The 16,807-nt window shown below is 43.5% G+C and overlaps 1 protein-coding gene across 3 annotated transcripts in view; it reads right to left on the minus strand.

Annotated features, from left to right (window-relative positions):
• Nucleotides 1-16,807, minus strand: part of PDZD2 (PDZ domain containing 2) — a 139,316-nt gene that overhangs the window by 83,060 nt on the left and 39,449 nt on the right. Inside the window, exons 3-4 of one of the 3 annotated variants that reach the window (XM_042952588.1) lie at nucleotides 7,921-8,063; nucleotides 4,911-5,043 (exon numbers count right to left, since the gene is read on the minus strand). The exons of 1 other annotated variant lie outside the window; for it this stretch is intronic. In XM_042952588.1, coding sequence (XP_042808522.1) covers nucleotides 4,911-5,043; nucleotides 7,921-8,063 — 276 coding nt within the window. Of the gene's footprint in view, nucleotides 1-4,910; nucleotides 5,044-7,920; nucleotides 8,064-16,807 lie in introns of those variants that run through there. One more of the 3 variants, XM_042952602.1, reaches the window with a different exon arrangement.

Here is a 16,807-nt window from a genome sequence, read left to right on the forward strand (position 1 = left end):
AAGTATGTCTATCTCTCCTGCTCATCGGAGCGTTCCCCAAACTGAATGCCATTTCTACTCTTTGCTGTGTCCCCAGGCCCAGCACACAGCTCTAATATCCATGTGCTCCTCCCCCTCACTGCTCATCTCACTAGCATACGAGATTTCATTCACTGAAAAGAGATCAGACTGTTGATTGAATCATAACCCCAAAGTGGAGACTGATAACGTCTCTTCAAAGAAAGAAGCCCTTCAACACTTTTTAGAGGTCAAAAAAAATACATGGAATCAGACTCCATTTATTTTATTTTTTTTAACGTTTATTTATTTTTGAGACAGAGAGAGACAGAGCATGAACGGGGGAGGGTCAGAGAGAGGGAGACACAGAGTCTGAAACAGGCTCCAGGCTCTGAGCTGTCAGCACAGAGCCTGACGCAGGGCTCGAACTCACGGACCGCGAGATCATGACCTGAGCCGAAGTCGGCTGTTTGACCGACTGAGCCACCCAGGCGCCCCCAGACTCCATTTAGATTAGAGTATAAAGAAGGCTTCATCATAGCCCTTCCTTCCTACACACAGACAAGGCCACAGGGGTGAGTGGGATGCAGGCAAGGTCACAGAGGCCACTTGACAATCTCACACGCAAGTGAGGTGCACACAGCCGCCGAGAACTCTTGGGGAAACACCACAGCATAGGAGGCCAGGGAGTAGGGGTGGCTGATCTGAGGCCATAAAAGAGAGAAATGCGTCCTCCCCTCCTTCTCCCACAGCTGTTTCTACAGGAAGGAAGCATGTAGAAAGTTTTGATCATCATATTCCTCGGGGCTTGACAGAAAAGAGAACAATAACACAAGACACCCATCTTAAACAACAGGTGTTACAGACTATTAGTGAGTAGGTATACTGGTGACAGTGACACTTGTTACTAGTTTGATGCAGGTCCAACTTTGGAGGTACCTGAAGCTCATTCCTGTCAGGTCAGTAATTGTGAATACTACACAGTTAGACCTTATCTGAGGGAAGGAGCAAAAGCTATGAAGCAAAAAGGGAGTTCAGCTCTCTTCTGTGATGTCAACTCTGCTAGACCATTAACAGAAAAGAGTTTTTAAAAAAAGATGAAGGTCCCAACTGGTGAGTAAGTTGCACAACAGGACAGAATACTCCATGGTCATTAAAAATGGTGCTACAGCAACGTACATTCTGAGGTGGAAAGACTCTTACGGTATGCAACTTAGTGAAAAAGGCAGATGGAAAAGCAATATTGGCATATTAATAATGGATGTAACAATAAGCTGGATGTGTTAACACGTGATAACCATAAAGGCAAACCTTTCACCACATGCTTGTTGCAACCAGCTGCATTGTTTGGGCTCTTTATATTTCATTCAATCTTCCTGATATTCCACAAAGCAGTTATGGATTCTTATTATCCAGGTGAGAACCCCGAGGTTTAAAAAAATGTAGTAATGGGGCGCCTGGGTGGCTCAGTCGGTTAAGCGTCCGACTTCAGCTCAGGTCACGATCTCGCGGTCCGTGAGTTCGAGCCCCGCGTCAGGCTCTGGGCTGATGGCTCGGAGCCTGGAGCCTGCTTCCGATTCTGTGTCTCCCTCTCTGTCTGCCCCTCCCCCGTTCATGCTCTGTCTCTCTTTGTCTCAAAAATAAATAAATGTTAAAAAAAAAATTAAAAAAAAAATGTAGTAATGTGCTCAAGATATATAGTTTTTATTTATTTTTATTTTTAAATTTTATTTTATTTTTTTATTTGAGAGAGAGAGAGAGAGAGAGAGACAGAGGGAGAAAGAGAGAGGGAGACAGAATCTTCAGCAGGCACCATGCTCAACACGGAGCCTGATGTGGGGCTCAATCCAATCATGACCCGAGCCGAAATCAAGAGTTCAATACTCAACTGACTGAACCACCCAGGTGCCCCAAAATATACAGCTTTTTTAAAGGCTGTGCCTCTGAAGTCTATGCAGGTCTGCCTCCAGGGGCAATCCATCTCTTGTGTTTGACTCCATTAAAAAAACACGTCTGGAAGGACAGACAAATAAGTTAATGGAAAGAATTACTGGTAGCATTATGAAAATTTTATCTTCCTTTTCTTCTAGGTTTTCTACATTAGATATAATAAATACGTATTACTTGTTAATAAAAACAAAGTGATAAAAAGAGAGAAATCATATTGCTACGCATGTACTTCCAGGAATATGAAAGCAAACTTGGATATTCTGATTTCATTCGTTCAACAAAAACTTTCTAAGCTCCCATGTATAAGCAAACAACGTATTTGTGGGGAAACACAAGACATCCTGTCCCGAAGAAAGTAACTGTTATATCTTCAAAACAACACCCTAAAGTTTGGGGGGAAAGGGACTGTGTTCTACAATAATAATTTATATTCTTACTATTCTTTCTATTCAGCAAATAAAAATCTCTTTTTTTCCCCTCCCTCTCTTCAAACATAAAGAGAAAATAAAGACTGGATTACTCGCTCTTGTTGGATAAAGATGAGGAATGGATGCCAGGAGGTATGGAAAGGCAGACTTTTGAGCATCTCGGATGGCGCCGATTAAGCTCAGGAACAAAGAGCAGGCAGCTGCTATGGCAACGTATTGCCTGGATGGAAACAGAGTCAATGGGAAGAGGTGAAAGGTGTCACTCCTCTGTGGTCTGGGTCATTTTTAGGCCCATTATTCAGTACAGATGGCCAACAGCAATAGATTGACAATGGGAACACCCATTCCTGGCTCCAGACTGCTGCTCAGCCTTACAAAGACCCAGTGAGTGTCCTTAAAAGTCAAAGCCTTGGGGTGCCTGGGTGGCTCAGCTGGTTAGGCATCAGACTCTTGGTTTCGGCTAGGGTCACGATCTCATGGCTGGTGAGTTCAACCCCTGCATCAGGCTCTGTGCTGACACCCTCTCTCTGCTCCTTCCCTGCTCTCTCTCTCTCTCTCTCTCTCTCTCAAAATAAACAAATAAACTTAAAAAAAAAAAAAAGTCAAAGCCTCTGGCAGGAACACATTACCTCTCTCTAATACCATTGGCTCTGTGTCCTTTCTATCTTATTTGACTAAGAGACAGCTTGGTATATGGAAAGAAGTTAACTTTGAAGTCTTATGGACCCGCAACGGAACATGCTATTGCCACCCACTGCTTGTGTGACCTCTGGGTCAATTAATTAACCCCTCAGATTTTTACCTCATCTTTTGGAAAAAAAGAACAAATAGCTCTCTCATGGGATTTCAAGAATTAAATGAGATCATAGGTAAAAAGCACCTAGCATCCAGTGTGTCCCTGATACATATTAGTGCCCTTTCTTTGAGTCGGTGAACATGACCACAGATCAGGCATCATCCAGGAGACCAGCCTTCAACACCCTCCTGTACGCTCCTTAATTATGCTTATCCACAAGTGGACCTTTTTCATTTTTATTTTATGTTTTCTTTGCTCTGTGTGTTTGTGGATGATAGCTTGACATAGAAGAGATTCCCCCTTCTCCATTTTCTGAACTAGCAGGAGAAAGAAGTCAGTGTAGAAGTAAAGGTTCGGTGGCCATGGTATAATGCATGTGCCAGAGCCCCTGTGTTCTTGAGCCATAGACTGTGAGGAGACAGCAGGGCTCCCGGCGGTATCTCTGGGAAGGGAAGGAGGGCACCTGTGAATGGAGGCTGTCTCAACTCCTGCCTCCGGGGCCTCAAAGCCAACCCTTCCTCCCAAGTCTGCGTCAAGGCTCTGTGTTCTCGTTGGTAGCCTGAGAATCTGGGTTAAGGGATTGGGGTGAAAGGTGTGAAAAGAGGAAAACAGATTTTTCAGATAGTTTAAAATATTGTAATTATTAAATACTCCAAAAATAGGCACTAGACCTTGTAATCTAAGAGAGAAAATACAGAAGAGCCTGTGGATGCGAGGTTCAAAAAAATAGCAGGGATAACGAGGAAAGAATGAGCCACGCTGGCAAGAGCGTATTGCCGTGAAGGGTGGAGCACCGGGGTGGTTTCCCACCACTGCTTACAGGAACTAGAATGAAGCCCAGGTTCCACTGCACTAGCTCCTGAGTCCTGGGGACACTTTCCTGTCTTATCAACAGCAGACGGAACCACGGGGCAGAAGCAAGAGGGTTCTGGTCCTCCTCCTTTTGGTCACACAGCTGTGGAGGCCTGCAGCCTTCATCCAGGGCGCTAAGACACCAGGGGACAAGCAGATGCTGGGGCCCAGGACCTCAGTGCTATTTTAACACACTCTGGGGCTGGGGATACAAGAAACACCAGCTTGAGCCCCTTATGAAAAGGAGGTGGCAGCCAGAGGAAGGGGACAGACACCGGCTGTGCATTAAGAAGATAGCAGATAGCATCTAGGCCTCTGTGAGATGGGAACCAGCTATGGGAGTTAGTCCTCACTGGCTCCTTGGGGAAACTGAGGACGGAGCGGAGGACGGTGACCAGACAAACAGGATTCACAGGGCTTCCTGCAGCACCAACACTCCGTGAGGCCATGAGTCAGAACCAGGGCCTGTGGCCTGCCTGTGACTAGTCCTAAACCTTTCTTCCTTCGGGACCTGGAAAATGCACAGCTCCATGCCTCTGGCATCCCTGCCATCCGGCGGGCTTCCGTGTCTCTTCTTGAGTGTCTCCTTGGGAGAGAGGCTGCTCTCTCCACCTTGAATTTCTGTCCACCCTACCATCCTTCCCTTTTCCTCAGTCTGAGCACTGCTCTTCCATCTACTATTTCAGCTAAAGGCCGTCCTCATGGGCTTACACTATAGAATCACAGCTGTTTAAATGGCCCAAGTATGTGTATGTGCGAGTGTGAGCTGTTTAAATGGCCCAAGTGCGAGCATGTGTGTCAGTGTTTGTGTGCGGGATGGGGAGGGCTCAAATCCGAATTCACCACCATCATTAAAAATAGATATAAAAAATAACCAAACTACCTACCTTGCTGGCTACCACCAGCTGAACCATTCCAGTGGCTGAGCGAAGAATGGCCACCGCTTCCTCATGGGAGAGACCCACCAATAAGTGACCATTGATTACCAGCAGCTCGTCTCCTAAGGACAGTCTGCCATCCCTGAGGAAATGGAGATGGGAAAAAAATCCCTTGTGAAGATATTCTGGGCTTGAGAAGGGACATTTTCCTGGAGCTGGGGAGGGTCGTGAGAGGGCACAGTTAAAATCAGGCTGAGGATAAAGGAGAGATGGCCAGCAATAGTTTGGGATGGGATTTATCCTTTGGTCTGGCTGGGTCCCCTGATGCCCACTTAGGGAAGCTCCATGATTTCAAGTGGTTGCCTGGTAGTAGGCAAGTTCTTAAGTCACTACCATATCTTGCATCAACTTTAATGAAATGCCTCCCATCCAGGGGGAGACAATGATAGAGGAACGAAGACCCCATGGTTTTTGGACAGTTAAGTCATTCTTACCTCAATCCTATCTGCCATCCTGCCCTCACAACCGAGTTCTCAGCTGAGTCACTGAGCTAAGCACCCCCAAACAAAGGTATCTTAAGCTTGACCAAAAGCCTTGTCTAAACTGCTGCCCTCTCTCTTTCCAGGTGACATGCCCTCGTCCCCAAAACACACAGTTATAGGACCTTGAGGATGAGGTTTCTTTCCATCCTACAGCCAAGCTTCACCAGCAGAAGGATGAATACAAAAGCAAACAAACAGAATGACCAATTTACTGCTATTGCAGCTATCAGACCTGGTCTACAAATGTTTCTTTATTCCTTCTAAAGTAAATTATAGCTAACTAACAGCTTCCTTCCCATTGGGCTGGCAAGAGGCTCAAGGGTGGGTCAAGGGTCTGCCATGGCACCCTGTGTCAGAGCATTGCACAGGCCCTTTCAGTCACGGTGGGTCGGCAGTCTTGTGGGTTCCACTTCAACCTCCAATGGTCTGGCCTCCCATGATCCCAAAGGAGGTTTTTCATCTCCATTGCTAAATATGGGATAGGAAATCTGGTGATGCAGATGGACCCTAAGCCTAGGACCCCACCATCCCTTCTGAAGGCTTTACATCAATGCCCAGGGTGCTGCTGTTGGACATGTGCATGCCCCCCATATTCCCAGATTCACCAACTTTCTCTCCAACATTTCCACTCTCCTTCAGTGAATAAACCAGCTTCTCTCATCCTACTCTCCCTCACCAGTTTCTTTCTCTTAATCCTCTAGGGCATGCATCATAGTCTTTTCTATGAATTTATCCTTTAACAGAACACAGGAGGCACCAGAGACTTCTGACAGCCTCTGCTTTCTGTCCTTCAAAAATCCCTAAAGCAGAGAAATGCTAAGAACCCTTCTAGCTGCTTGGAATGGAAAGAGAAGGGGAATAGGAAACCCACAGAGAACAAACTGGAAGCTCAAGGAGGTGTGTGGGCCCAGGTGAACAGGGATCAAGAGTAAAAACGAACACAAAGTTCTGACCACTGTCGTTGAATTTATGCAAGACCATTCCTACCCACATCCCTTTTCTTATTTCCCTCTTCAATTCCATCTCCCTCATCTCCTGTTATTACCTAGAATGCCACACATGTGAATTATATACTCCAGAAAGAGAGAGAGAGAAAGACACACATAAAACTCAGGGTTCAGGGTGAAAAGAAAATGGGTGTCTAATGGTGACACCTACTAAAAACAGCTCACATAGAAAACAGACAAGAACAGCTCTTCTTAAGTTTATCTCTGGGCACAGGAATTTTCTAACTGCCAACCTTCCAAAGACATGCTAGAATCCAAGGCCTAGTAGCATTAATGGGAAAATGGCTCTCTGATGGGAATTCCTCAAGGTATACACCTCATTTGGAAAATTTAGTGATGCTCTTCTGGATAAAAACTAGAGTCTTAATCCTTCCCTAATGACTGCTGCCCAGACAACTGACCAGTGCAGTTAACCTTATCTCTAGTTATTGGCAACTTAATCTCTAGTTACAAGACTAGAACAGGGACATGACACACTTCGCTAATTTATACCCTGGTCCTCTCCTCAGTTTTCCATTTTTTACCTCCAGCTCCTTCAACGCCACTTCATGAGATAAATTTTTCAGTCCTCTCTTGGTCTGGGACAGGCCAACACTACTCAGATTTGTCTTATCCCCTTTATAACCAGGATACCTGAATGGAACACCAAATTCTCAACTAGATTTACCTCCCTCATCAGTGAAACTCTACCTCTACACACCTGCTGTATACATGTGGGCATGCAACGCATGTACACACCCCAACGTGCCTTGCAAGTAGTAGATACCCTGTGTATGCGGAAGCAATCAGCTAGCAAGGCAAAAGCATGCTTTATATTTTGGGATAGCTACATCCTTGTAACTCCAAACGGACTCCTTCTTTGGGCATGCTCTGCCTAAGCAGAAGAGTCCTTCTTCCTACTTAAAACAACAGTTCAGACTTAAAAAGAAGGTTTGAAGTATGAATTATTCAAGGTCACAAGGAGAAAAATTCACCTTTACTGTTTACCACTCCACATCTGCATGACACACGTATCCATGTGTGTGTAGAATCCTGAGAGCCCTGACAGATCACACGAACTGTGGTCACATTTAAAATCAATGACTTTCCCAAGTCATTAGCCACCATCTTATAGGGGTTAAGATTCAGGAAAGTGGTTTTCTGTTGCATGGCATAGTCTCAATAGGTAACCACATATTACCAGTATCCCAAAAGTTAGTGTAAGTAACAATCACTTGAAACTCAAAACAGACTGGAAAGAAATGCAATCTCTCTATGATCTGGAGGAGCCTACAGTATCTCCAGCAACTAGCCACTTCCTGTGCCCAGGGGTGTGTTTAATTGGAACTGCTCCTGCCTGATTTTCTTCCATGCTCCCGAAGGATAAACTGTAATTACCAGGGCTTTGGCCAAATAGAAGAGTCCTAGCCCCCGGAGGAAGGGAAGGGAGAGGATGAGGAGTCAGAGAAAGGGGAAGAGTTATCTAGTCACCTGTGAGCGGCACCTCCTTCCTTCACTTGAGTGACAACGATAGCGTGAGGTGAGCGCTTTGATCCTCGGCCTCCACTAACCTGAATTCCCAGCCCATCCGATTCCTTAAGCAGCTCCATCTTCCATATCCGGCCAACTTCCTCCTTGGAAGAAAAAGTGAGCATACTGTGAAGTATACGGACAGACACGTGGCATTGACACAGGAGAGTGGAGCTGTTAGGTCAGGCCAAATATTCTTCAATTGTCAACAGGTACTGAAGATGACCACAGAAGGAAAAGTTCCATGTGCTAAGTCATAGTCTCTAGCTGCCAGTCCTGCCCAAGAGAACATTCTATGATGATGGAAATGTTCTATATTTGTACGATCCAACATGGAGCCACTAGCCACAGGTGGCCATCAAGGGCTTGACTAGTGGCAACTGGGATGTTACATTTTTCATTTCATTTAGTTTACATTAAATTACATAGTTACCTGTGGCTAGTGGCTATAATATTGGACAATAAGAGTGACTATCGAATTTCCTGATCAAGGTTATGTTAAGTAAAGCTTCTTCTGCCTGAAACCCAGATACCACTGTGTGTGTAAACACTGGCTGTGTCTGGGTTCCATTTATTTACACACAGCTACTAATAAATAAAGGAAGATGAAAGGAAGACAAGGATAGGTCTTGGAGACTTCAACTCATTTGAGCCCAGCTCTGCCACTTAGTAATTATGAAAGCCACCTATGCCTAAAACCCTCTGTTTCCTTGCCTCTAAAGTGGGGATAATTATGAATACTTTCAAGTTTGTCATTAGGATTACGTGAGATATTTATGGAAGGAGCAGTGCTTCCGACACCTAGTAGAGACATAATAAATGCTGACTGCTAACCATATATTACTTATGTACGCACACATATGTGTTAAAACCATCATACCATAATATGCCCAATGGTACTGCATCAGTGTTGCATAGTGACAGATGGTAGCTACACTTGTGGTGGGCACAGCATGGCGGAGTTGGCCAATCACTATGTTGTACGTCTGAAACTAATGTAACATTGTGTGTCCACTACACTTCAATTAAAAAAAAAATACATCATGTTGAATTGAATCTCAAACTTCCTTAGAACATATAAATGAGAACTTTGGCAAGAGAAACCAAAACAGGATATTAATTGATGAATTTATTATTGGCTTCTCTAGACATGGGTCTGTACACTTTTTAAATACATTAAAACACCCTAATAAAAATCTATCCTTTTAAAAAGCTAACCATGTCTGTAAGTCCTCTGGATTACTGGTAGCTTTTCTACTTTGGTTAATTCTCCTCTTGACTCCCTATTTTATTCGAAGGATGCAAACATATACCCAATACAAAATGTTTGAGTTACCTCAGATACTTGGTTGTTCAGAGAAATGAAAGAAAAACCTTCCAAAGTGATTTCCTTTGGGAGGGTCTTACTTTATGCTCACTCCTATAAGTTCCTCTTATCTCTAGGTATGTGGGTATGGGTCACAATGCATTCCTCAACATATTAAAAAAAAGCGCCATGTCCTTTCCTCATTTATCATGAAGGTCCAATGAAACCATTACAGTCCAATATGAACAAACCCATCCTCCCCCTAGAAATAGGCAACCTTCCCATTTAAGCTGCTTGCAAAAGAGAAAGAATGCAAAGCATTCAGAAAATCTGAAATACACAGTCAGAAACTAAAATGAAACTTTATGCAGTAGTAAAAAAACCAGATGTTAAATGGTCACTGATGTGCAGCAAAAGGAACGTCTGGGGAAATTATTAACAGACAGAGACCTGTTGGATCCTATACTTTTTCTACTATAGCACTACTCAGCGGGGCTCCATTGCTCAGCAACATGCAGTGTTTGCCAACGGTCTCCTTCATCTGCTGACCACAGACAAACGAGGCCTGTCTGGCCAAATGTAACTTCAGAAGTCACTGGCTTACCACAGTAGTTCATGAACTTGTCAACAATCCCTATATCATCCAATCATTTCACTTTGGACTTCATGGTTTTTGGTGTGTTGCCTCTGACCTCTGGAACACCTTTCTCTCTTCTCCATTCAGAAACAACCTCCTTGGCCTTCCAAGTCTCTCACAGCTCCACTATGTCCAAGATGCCATCCTTGAGAATCAGTGCTACTTATGACATGGCAGTTTTTGACACTTCGAGTACATGAGGCCGTGGCCTAGTGCATAGCCCCAAAGGGAACAAATTCAGAGACGTGCTGACTAGCTGTTGTCCCAGCTTGCTGGGCATCCCAAACTAGCACCTGGGTCAGTCCCATAGCTGACTCCCTGGGCCTAACAAAGTAGCTGAGAAACTAGAGCGGAATGGTGGCTTGACTTGTTTTTTCCATGGAAGATATGCTATGGCTACTAGGGTCCTGAAGATATGGGACAGTGCTCTTCCCTCTCCCAGTCCAGAAAAGCTGTGAAATCCCTTCCCAAAAGCAACAGGGACTATTAGGAGAGTCCAGAAATAAGCAAACCCATTTGGCTTTAGCCCAAATTAATAAAAACCTATCCATCCCATTACCAGTTACATCTGTCTTACCATCCTTTTGTTAAACAGAACATGTTAAGTATGGTTCACAGACGGTATGACAATACTAGATACACAGTCCTTTCTAATTTTTAAATGCCTTTACAAATAGGACTTGAGGGGTACCTGGGTGGCTCAGTCAGTTAAGCATCTGACTTCGGCTCAGCTCATGATCTCATGGTTCCTGAGTTTGAGCCCCACATCGACTCTGTACTGCTGACAGCTAAGAGCCTGGAGCCTGCTTGTGATTCTGTGTCTCCTTCTCTCTCTGCCTCCCCACACCTCTCACAAATAAATAAACATTACAAAATTAAAAAAAAAAAAAAAAAAAAGAAGTAGGACTTGTGACAAGAAACATGCAAACCTATGATTGTGGAGAAAGAATAATGACCTAACGTATACTCTTGACAAAAGAGCTAAAGACAAATTTCAGTAAGAGCACTCACAGGCCCACTCCATTCCCCTGCCCAATATACACACAAGTAGTTAAAAGCAAAATAAAGCAAATATCTAATAAAAATGGCTTCAGAAAGTAGGAATGATCAATCTGTAATACAGCCCCCAACGATACAGTCAAGAAACAGATCTTCTTCTTTTTCACTTTTATCTAATACCATGAGTTTTCTCTCCATACCTGAAAGTAAGAACTATAAGGGGGGCAGGGGGGGATGGGGGGGATTCAAAGAAATTAGTGCAAGTTTTCTTGATCATCTAATGAGGAGTTCAAAGATACACAAAGGAAGACACAAACAGGAAGTGGCAGATGTTATCAGTCTCAATTGTACAACTGTCAGTATTAAATCTAGTTGCCTACAGCTGAGAGCAGTGTTCAGTTACAAATAAAATCAGTGTCTGAAGTTTATGAGGCTAAAGCTGGCACTCGCCAAAAATCAACAGGCCAACTTAAATAGAATATTAAGTAGATTTCCAACTGCCTCCTTAGAATTCTGCATGGGTATGTAATACGCACTTCAGTATGGTCAAAACAGGACTCTGCCTCCCTCTCCCTCCTGGCTTTCCCACCTCCATGGGAAAAGCACCATCATTTATGCCAGCTAAAGAGGATATGCAAACTAAAAGCTCGCTAGCTTTGATTCCTCCTTCTATTTCCTATACCCAAACCATGAGCAAGATCTGTAGGCTCTACTTGTAAAACACATCCACGTCTATCTACTCCTGCTCCTTCCTGCCACCACTCTGGTCAAGACCACCAGGATCTCTAATATGGATTATCACAGTAGTCTCCAGTATGGTCTCCCTTTTTTTCCTCATCTCCTACAATACCCTATTCTCCATTATACAACATACATCATGATGCACTCAGCTTAAACCTTCCAACAGCTCCCTAGTAGACGCAGACTGAAGTCCAAATCTTTGAGATGGCGAACACAAACCTCCATCTCTAGCCTTGCCTGCAATCCCAAATCATATCCCCTCCCCCACCTCCGTGTTCTCCCCAGCACTTACTGTCTCTCTATCCCTGGAAGACCCAATCACTCCTGCCTAGGGCAGCCACATGTGCTGCCTCCTCACTGGAAATATTCTGCTTCTAGATGTTGCACGGCTGTCCTTTCCTGACATTCAGGCTTCGGCTCAAACATTGTCTGTTTAATTAGGCCTTCAGTGATACCAATTTCAGTTAACCCCACCAGGACACTGCCCAGTCATCTTTCACTTCACCGATTTCATTTATAGTACTTGTTGTCACCATCTAACATTCTGATTCATCAATTTGCTTATTTATTCCCTGTGGCCCCTTATTTGTGTTAAGTGCCATGGCACAGGAACCTTGTCTCTCATTTATCAGTGGGTTCTCCAGCAACAAAACGGTGCCTAGCACATAACAATACCGTATAAATGCCATAGAATTAATAAATGTGGGATGTTTATACACTCATCCTACGGTTTTTCAGAAGTTATTGAGACTGATGTTAAGAGGCTCACCCAGACGGGATACCTGCACGCTTGCCAATGTTTAGCGTGTGAACACCCGATCCAGTTGTAGAGATGATTGAGTTCTGAAACAGATCCTGTCTAGACAGATGGCTCAAGCCTTTGCTTCCTTTTGCATTGGCTTAAAGGGCAACGAGATTGTCAGCCTGTTGAGAAAAAGCCAAACCACGCAAAACTGGACGCTATGGACATTTATATTAATGTTGAAGTGCTACCCTTTCCTATAAAAACGCCAATTACTGTGTGAGCTCATACATGCATCTCCTCACAGAGGCCAAAAAAAAAAAAGGGGGGGGGATTTATTTACAAAACAGAGGTGGTACATTAAAGGGAGCTGTCTCGGCAGCATTTAAATGACCTCATCTTCAGTTGGAACCAAAAATAATATTTCACAATAGCATCTTTTCCCCAAATGTGAGAAGAAACATCATCCAACTAGAATTTTACTGCAGTAAGTGGTCTGGCTCTAGTTGCAAACTTAGATTCTGAGACTGTTTGCTTATCCCTTCTTATTTAGAATGATCAGTAAGAAATGATGTGTGATATGTCAGGGTTGAAGTTCCTGAGGTAGCAGACCAAAATGCTCAGTTTATAGGTGAGAAAACAGAAGCTCAGAGAAAGAACATGGCAGCTTGAAGGCCACAGAGTTGGGGAAGGAAGAACTAGGGCTGGAACATAGTATCCCATCTCTCAGACCTGGAGCTCTTTTTTAAAAAATATTTATTCATTTTTGAGAGAGAGAGAGAGAGTGTGCATGTGATTTGGGGAGGGGCAGAGAGAAGGGGACAGGGGATCTGAAGGAAGCTCTGCACTGACAACAGAGAGTCTGATGCTGGGCTTGAACTCATGAACCACAAGATCATGACCTGAGCTGAAGTCGGACACTTACCCGACTGAGCCACCCAGGTGCCCCTTAGGCCTGGAGCTCTTGGGTGCTTTCATTAATAAATGGGCACAGAACACCTGCAGGTGCAAGGCACTGAGCCAGGACACAAAGACAAATAAGGTCCTTGCCCTTAAAGTCTACTGGGGACACAACAAGCCCTATGGCAACTGGAATATGTGGGATTCATGCATTGATCAAGATAAGGAGGGGATAATGCAGGAGCCCAAAGAGGAGATGCTTAAAGATGGTACAGGTGGGGGGGGGTCCCCAGAAGCCTCCTAGAGGAGTGTGTCCCCCAGAAATGGAAGACGCTAAGCTACATGGGGGAGGGGAGAAGAAACAGAATGGTGAGAGCAGCAGCTGCAAAGGCTCACAGGAGATAGGATAGCCTTTTGGGAAAAAATGTGGCTAATTCAGTCTAAACTGAGGAGGAAGAAAGCAGTGAGAGATGAAGGCAAAAAGTTAAGCAGGGATCAGAGAGTGAAAGGCCTCGTGTGCTTTGTCAAGCTAAGGTGTTCAGATATTACCCTGAGGGTAAAGTGGACCCATCCAAAGGGCTTAAGCTGCAGTGTGTGTGAGCAGGTACATGCATGACTGATGGAGTCTCTTTAGAAAGGTCCCTCTGGCTGCTGTGGGGACAGCAGATGACAGGAAGACACTGGACACGGATGGGTAGCAGACTACTATGACCACCCACATGGGAAACGAAAGCAGCTTGGTCCGGACCTATAGCCATAGAAGTGGGAGTGGGAGAGAGAAGTGGGGTGAGGAGGGAGACCCTACAGGGAGCCAGAGTTGATAGGATTTGGTGTTCGACTGGACATGGGGAAGGAAGAGGCCAGTATTTCAGTTGACTCCAGGATGCCAACTGTCCCAATTTCCTGGCATGGGACTGTCAGTACAAAACCACGGAAAGTTATAGACAAACCAGGTGAGTAACTGCTAGCTGAAACTCAGGTTTCTGGCTTGGGCGACTTTGAGAGTGATGGGACCTGGAACATTGGAGCCAGCTGGGTGGGAAAATGATGCATCGATGTGAAATATCTAAGATGGGAGACCTACTGCAGGTAGGTGGCAGAAAGCTTGGGGCGGGGGCGCTCAGGAGAGAGGTAAAGGAGCAGACACGGACTTAGGAGACATTACCACATAGAAGGATAGACGTTCACCCATTGCTTACTAGAATAGGATCATCCTCATGCTGTCTCTGCTTGATGCAAACATAAAACTACCCAGGAGATGTCCTGGATGTGATTCTCCTCAGTTACCTTTTCCTGCAGATTCAGACCTGGGGCAGCCTTCCTGAGGTCTCTGCAGACCACTTGCACTGAACCACTCAGCCTTCCTGAGGTCTCTGCTGAAGGTCTAGGGAAGAGTTCGGATACTCTATAGGGTGAATTACAAGTGTTAGGGTGAGACCACAAATGGACCCACAGACACACATGCCAACTATGAAGAAACTTGCCTGACTGGCAAATGGTAGGGTTCTTTTTCTCCCTATTATGTGACTAAGTTGTACTTATTTTTACCATGCTGCATTACAAAAATACACATTTGTAGTAAACAGGCTTGCAAGAACTGTTCCCTTGGATGAATAATGATCTTCACTAGACAGGGAGTAAGGAACTCTGAACTCATTTCTAAAACTGCTTATCTATGTCCTAGGAGATTCTAACGTTTTAGACAATGGGCCCAACTTTTATAATTTAAAAAATTAATCTGGTTGCATATGTCTTATTATGTGTTAATATTTTATAGAAACATATGTTTTTTTAAAAGAAGATATTTACTAGATAAAATGTTTCCTACAGCTCTGTTAAAGGAAAAGAGGGTATAAAAATAAAGACAGAAGATTTATTTTTATGTAACAAATAACAGTCTGTGAAAAGAAGCATCTCACAAATAAAAATGGTCTGAATGATTATAAACCTATTCTGTAATTTATTCTTTGTAGATTTATATTAAATCATTAATAAAGCAGAAACAGAACAATGCTGACATGTTTAATCTCCCATTATTCAAATGGAATAGAATTTTTTGCCCCAAGGGTTTAAGAGGTAAATGCCTAATTTTTGTTTTTTCTGGAAATTCCATTTTAGCATGATTTTGGGCTCATCCTGGAGTAAAAATAAAAATCCGCTCAGCCCAAGAACCTACACCACCTTCTGTGATGGTCTACTGGTTCCAATCTGGATGTTGGGGAAGCAGTGAAGATCTACTTCTTGCCAACTCTATCAATCCTGGGTAAATGCATTGAATGATGATGCTTCTTGGTTTGAAAAGAGTCCTAAAAGATATTCATGCCTAAAAGGGTGTATGGCCCATTCCAACTTTCTAAGATGTAAAGTATAACCCAGGGTCAACATTCAATCTATAGATTATGGGCAGTTGTGAAGAATGCAAAGTCCAGATGGCAGATCTCTCCTTTCTATAGGCATGTGGCTTTAAAAAAAATGTCCTAAAGGCAATAGATTTTGTTTTTGTTTTTTTTTTAAATCACCATTTCATTTATATCTTCTTTGACATTTGATCTTGAGTGCAAAAACCAGGCAAAGGAAGTCTGATATGTGTAGTCTTCAAATAGTCTAATCCAGAAATTCACTTTTATGTTACTGCTTTTAGTTAAGTTTAGCAGAGAGGGGCACCTGGGTGGCTCAAGTTGGTTAAGTGTCCGACTTGGGCTCAGGTTAAGATCTTGCGGTTCGTGGGTTTGAGCCCCATGTCAGGCTCTGTGCTGACAGCTTAGAACTTGGAGCCTGCTTCAGATTCTATGTCTTCCTCTCTCTTTGCACACCACCCCCCAACTCTTGCTCTGTTTCTGTCTCTGTCATAAACAAACAAACAAAAAAAAAAGGTTAGCAGAGAATGAGTAGCCTCTTAAAAGTTTTTTTTTTTTTTTTCTTTTAAAGTCATTTCCAAATTATTTCTACTGTGTCCTAGGCCAAATGAAAGCCTATTCTTTGGAATATATGTGAGATTTAGTCTCTTTTGCTAACTTAAACCTTCAAAATGATTAAGCTAACCAACACTCTGTAACTTACTCATCCTCAGCTTTCTGTGTATTCATAATCTAATCATTAGGAGAAAAAGTCATATCCAAATATAGTACTCATCAGAAAGAAACAAATTATAATCTTTTTATTGTCCTTAATTTGGGGGGTCCACATTATAATCTTTTTATTGACCTTAATTCTTTTTTGAGGAGAACCATAAAGTTGGTAGAAAATCATTGATAGAGACATTACTTTTTTCTTCTCCTTTATTTACAATTCTATCTACAAATCATGCCTCCTTTGGGTAAGGCTTTATGAAGACCACCCAGATACTCAAATGAAGGAACATGGTTCCTTGAGAGAGGGATTATTTTGATTCCTCTAATCCCATTATACAGATTGGCTATGATTGGAGAAATATGCATGAAATAGCCTTTCTAGAAATTAGACTCATTCCCAGGGTACCATTTCAGCAGTATGCAAAGCTGAACTTGATGCTTCTTATCTTCCC

Source organism: Panthera leo, chromosome A1, assembly GCF_018350215.1.
Source record: "Panthera leo isolate Ple1 chromosome A1, P.leo_Ple1_pat1.1, whole genome shotgun sequence".
Taxonomy (NCBI): Eukaryota; Metazoa; Chordata; class Mammalia; order Carnivora; family Felidae; genus Panthera; species Panthera leo.